The sequence below is a fragment of the Eriocheir sinensis genome, unplaced genomic scaffold (genome assembly GCF_024679095.1).
Source record: "Eriocheir sinensis breed Jianghai 21 unplaced genomic scaffold, ASM2467909v1 Scaffold501, whole genome shotgun sequence".
Taxonomy (NCBI): Eukaryota; Metazoa; Arthropoda; class Malacostraca; order Decapoda; family Varunidae; genus Eriocheir; species Eriocheir sinensis.
This window is the reverse complement of record NW_026111834.1, coordinates 1-2,513: the sequence shown is the minus strand read 5'-3', so window position 1 is coordinate 2,513 and position 2,513 is coordinate 1. Positions and strand designations below refer to the sequence as shown.

Below are 2,513 nucleotides of genomic sequence, written 5' to 3'. Positions count from 1 at the left end.
TCTTCCCCCTCATTTTTTTCTTTTTCTAAATCCCTTATCTTTTATTTATTTTATTATTTTATTATTCTTATCGTTATTTTTCTGCCTCGATTTTCTTTTTCTTCTTCTTCTTTCTCTTATTCTTTCTAATCTTATTATTATTCATTTTATTCTTATTATTATTAGCAGCAGTAGTATCATCATCATCATCATCGTCATCGTCATTACTCTCGTGTCATATTTTGTAGCTATTTTCGCAGATTAAACAAAAGGTCAACAATAGCAGAATTTCGCTAAACTCTTCAGTAACTTTTATCCTTAGCGTCGGGCGCCCTAAACACTTCTTTGGTTAAGTAGGCGCTGAGTAAACACTGCGTGAGGCTGAAAAGTAAAGGAGAGGAAGAGAGACATTGTGCTCGGCGTGGAGCAAAGAGCCGAGCCGCGTGACATTGAGACAGACAGACCGACAGATTGGGAGGAGACACGGCCCAGGGAACCGATCACTGACACCTGAAGAAGAGCAAGAAGAGGAGTGAGAGGAAGAGGAAGAGGAAGTCATCGTGTAAGGCTGTTCCCCCTCCACCAGTCCCACCATCGTCATCGTCAGCCGTGACTCAGCCTGAGCCTCGTCGTCACCCCCACCAGCAGGCGTGCGTGCGTGCGTGCGTGCGTGTCATGGCCTAAACGCCCAGCCCGCGACGCGCCATGAGCACCTTAGTGGGCGGCGCCCTGCCCTGGCTGGGAGTGGGCAGCGGCGGCGGAGAGGGGTTGTGGCGCCCAGGCGGGGTCGATGAGGCTGGAGGCAGCCCCACCCTCACTGAGGAGCCCCTGCCCCCTCCAACCCCATGTCCATCACCCAGCTGGCCACGCCCCTGCCGGACAACGCCGTGCCCCTGGAGCCCGGCCCCTCACCCCTGCCTCCCTGCAGACGGTCTCTGCCCCCCCTCACCCCTGCCGTGGGGAACGTGGCCCCCGCGGCAGGCCGGGCACCAGCAGCTGCAGCGAGGGGGCAGGGCCGCAGGGACGCCCCGGCCCTCGCCCCCTGCCCCCCGCCCAGACCGGGGGGCTGCGAGGGTCCTGCCGGGGGTCGGCGGGAGCGGCCCAAGTTCCTGCCCTTGGTGTCCCCGCACCGGCCGGCACAGCCTGGCCCCCCGGCCCCGCCCCAGCCCGCCCTGCGCCCCGTCCCCCAGGTCGCTCCCCGCCCAGCCCACCCACCGCCCCCGCGCCCCCTGCTCCGCGCCCACAGCTTCTCGCAGCCTGATTACAGCCACGTGCGGCCCCTGGGTGGACAGTCGTCCTCTGCCCTCACCAGCCCTGGCACTGGGGCGCGTGCCCAGGCGAGGCGGTGCCGTCCGGGGCACCAAGATGGGTAGTGACGGCTGCCCTGCCCCATGCACACCCACGGCCTCAGCCCCAAGCAGCCCCTGAGCGACAAGCCTCAGGCCGCCCTGGGGCTGCTCACCACTGCCCGGCGCTGCCCCGAGTGGCGGCTGCCCACCCCGGCGTGGCTCCGGTCACGGCGAGGCTGCGGCGCTGGGGAGTGTAGGGGATGAGGTCTCGCCCCGGGGGCCGGCGCGCCCACCCCGGGCATGAGGAGTCCTGGCGTGGCGTGCCTGGTCAGCCACGGGGACCCGATCACACGCAGGCTGCGCCGCCTCGCCGGAACGCCCCGCCGCCCCGCCCCCAGGCCGCCGCCGACCCCGCAGACCTGCCGGCCAGCCCCGCCACGCCCTTGGCCCCACAGCCTTGGGCTGGTCAGGCCTCCGGTACTGACACGGACGACAGCACGCTGCCAGCAGAAACAAACGTCATCAAGGTGTCAGCAGCACCAGCAGGATGCCCCAGCAGGCCGACAGCAGAAATGGCTGACGAAGCAGTGACCGCATCGAAAGAAGATGACTTGATTTACCCGACAGCGGAAGTCAGCAGGCCGTCAGCAGGAATGACATGTGAAGGAGTGACTTCATCTGATGAGGATGACCTGAGGTGCCCGGCAACGGAACTGACAGACGAGATCACCTCAGGGGACGACCTGAGGTGGCCGCCAGCAGACGAGGTCATCAGGCCGGCAGCAGGAATGACATGTGAAGGAGTGACTTCATTTGGTGAGGATGACCTGAGGTGCCCGGCAGCAGGAATGACATGTGAAGGAGTGACTTCATCTGATGAGGATGACCTGAGGTGCCCGGCAGCAGGAATGACATGTGAAGGAGTGACTTCATCTGATGAGGATGACCTGAGGTGCCCGGCAGCAGGAATGACATGTGAAGGAGTGACTTCATCTGATGAGGATGACCTGAGGTGCCCGGCAGCGGAACTGACAGACGAAATCACCTCAGGGGACGACCTGAGGTGGTCGCCAGCAGACGAGGTCATCAGGCCACCAGCAGGAATGACATGTGAAGGAGTGACTTCATCTGATGAGGATGACCTGAGGTGCCCGGCAGCGGAACTGACAGACGAAATCACCTCAGGGGACGACCTGAGGTGGCCACCAGCAGAAATGACATGTGAAGGAGTGACTTCATCTGATG

General features: G+C 62.0%; 1 protein-coding gene across 1 annotated transcript; it reads left to right on the top strand.

The window, feature by feature from the left end:
* The first annotated feature begins 824 nt into the window (after positions 1–824).
* LOC126992807 (uncharacterized) lies at positions 825–1,352 on the top strand. The gene has a single exon (XM_050851647.1). It carries the CDS (start codon positions 825–827, stop codon positions 1,350–1,352), a length of 528 nt encoding a protein of 175 aa, XP_050707604.1.
* Positions 1,353–2,513: the final 1,161 nt, after the last annotated feature.

Coding starts and splice junctions, on each gene's coding strand:
- LOC126992807 (XM_050851647.1), top strand. CDS start 825: ATGTCCATCACCCAGCTGGCCACGCCCCTGCCGGACAACGCCGTGCCC.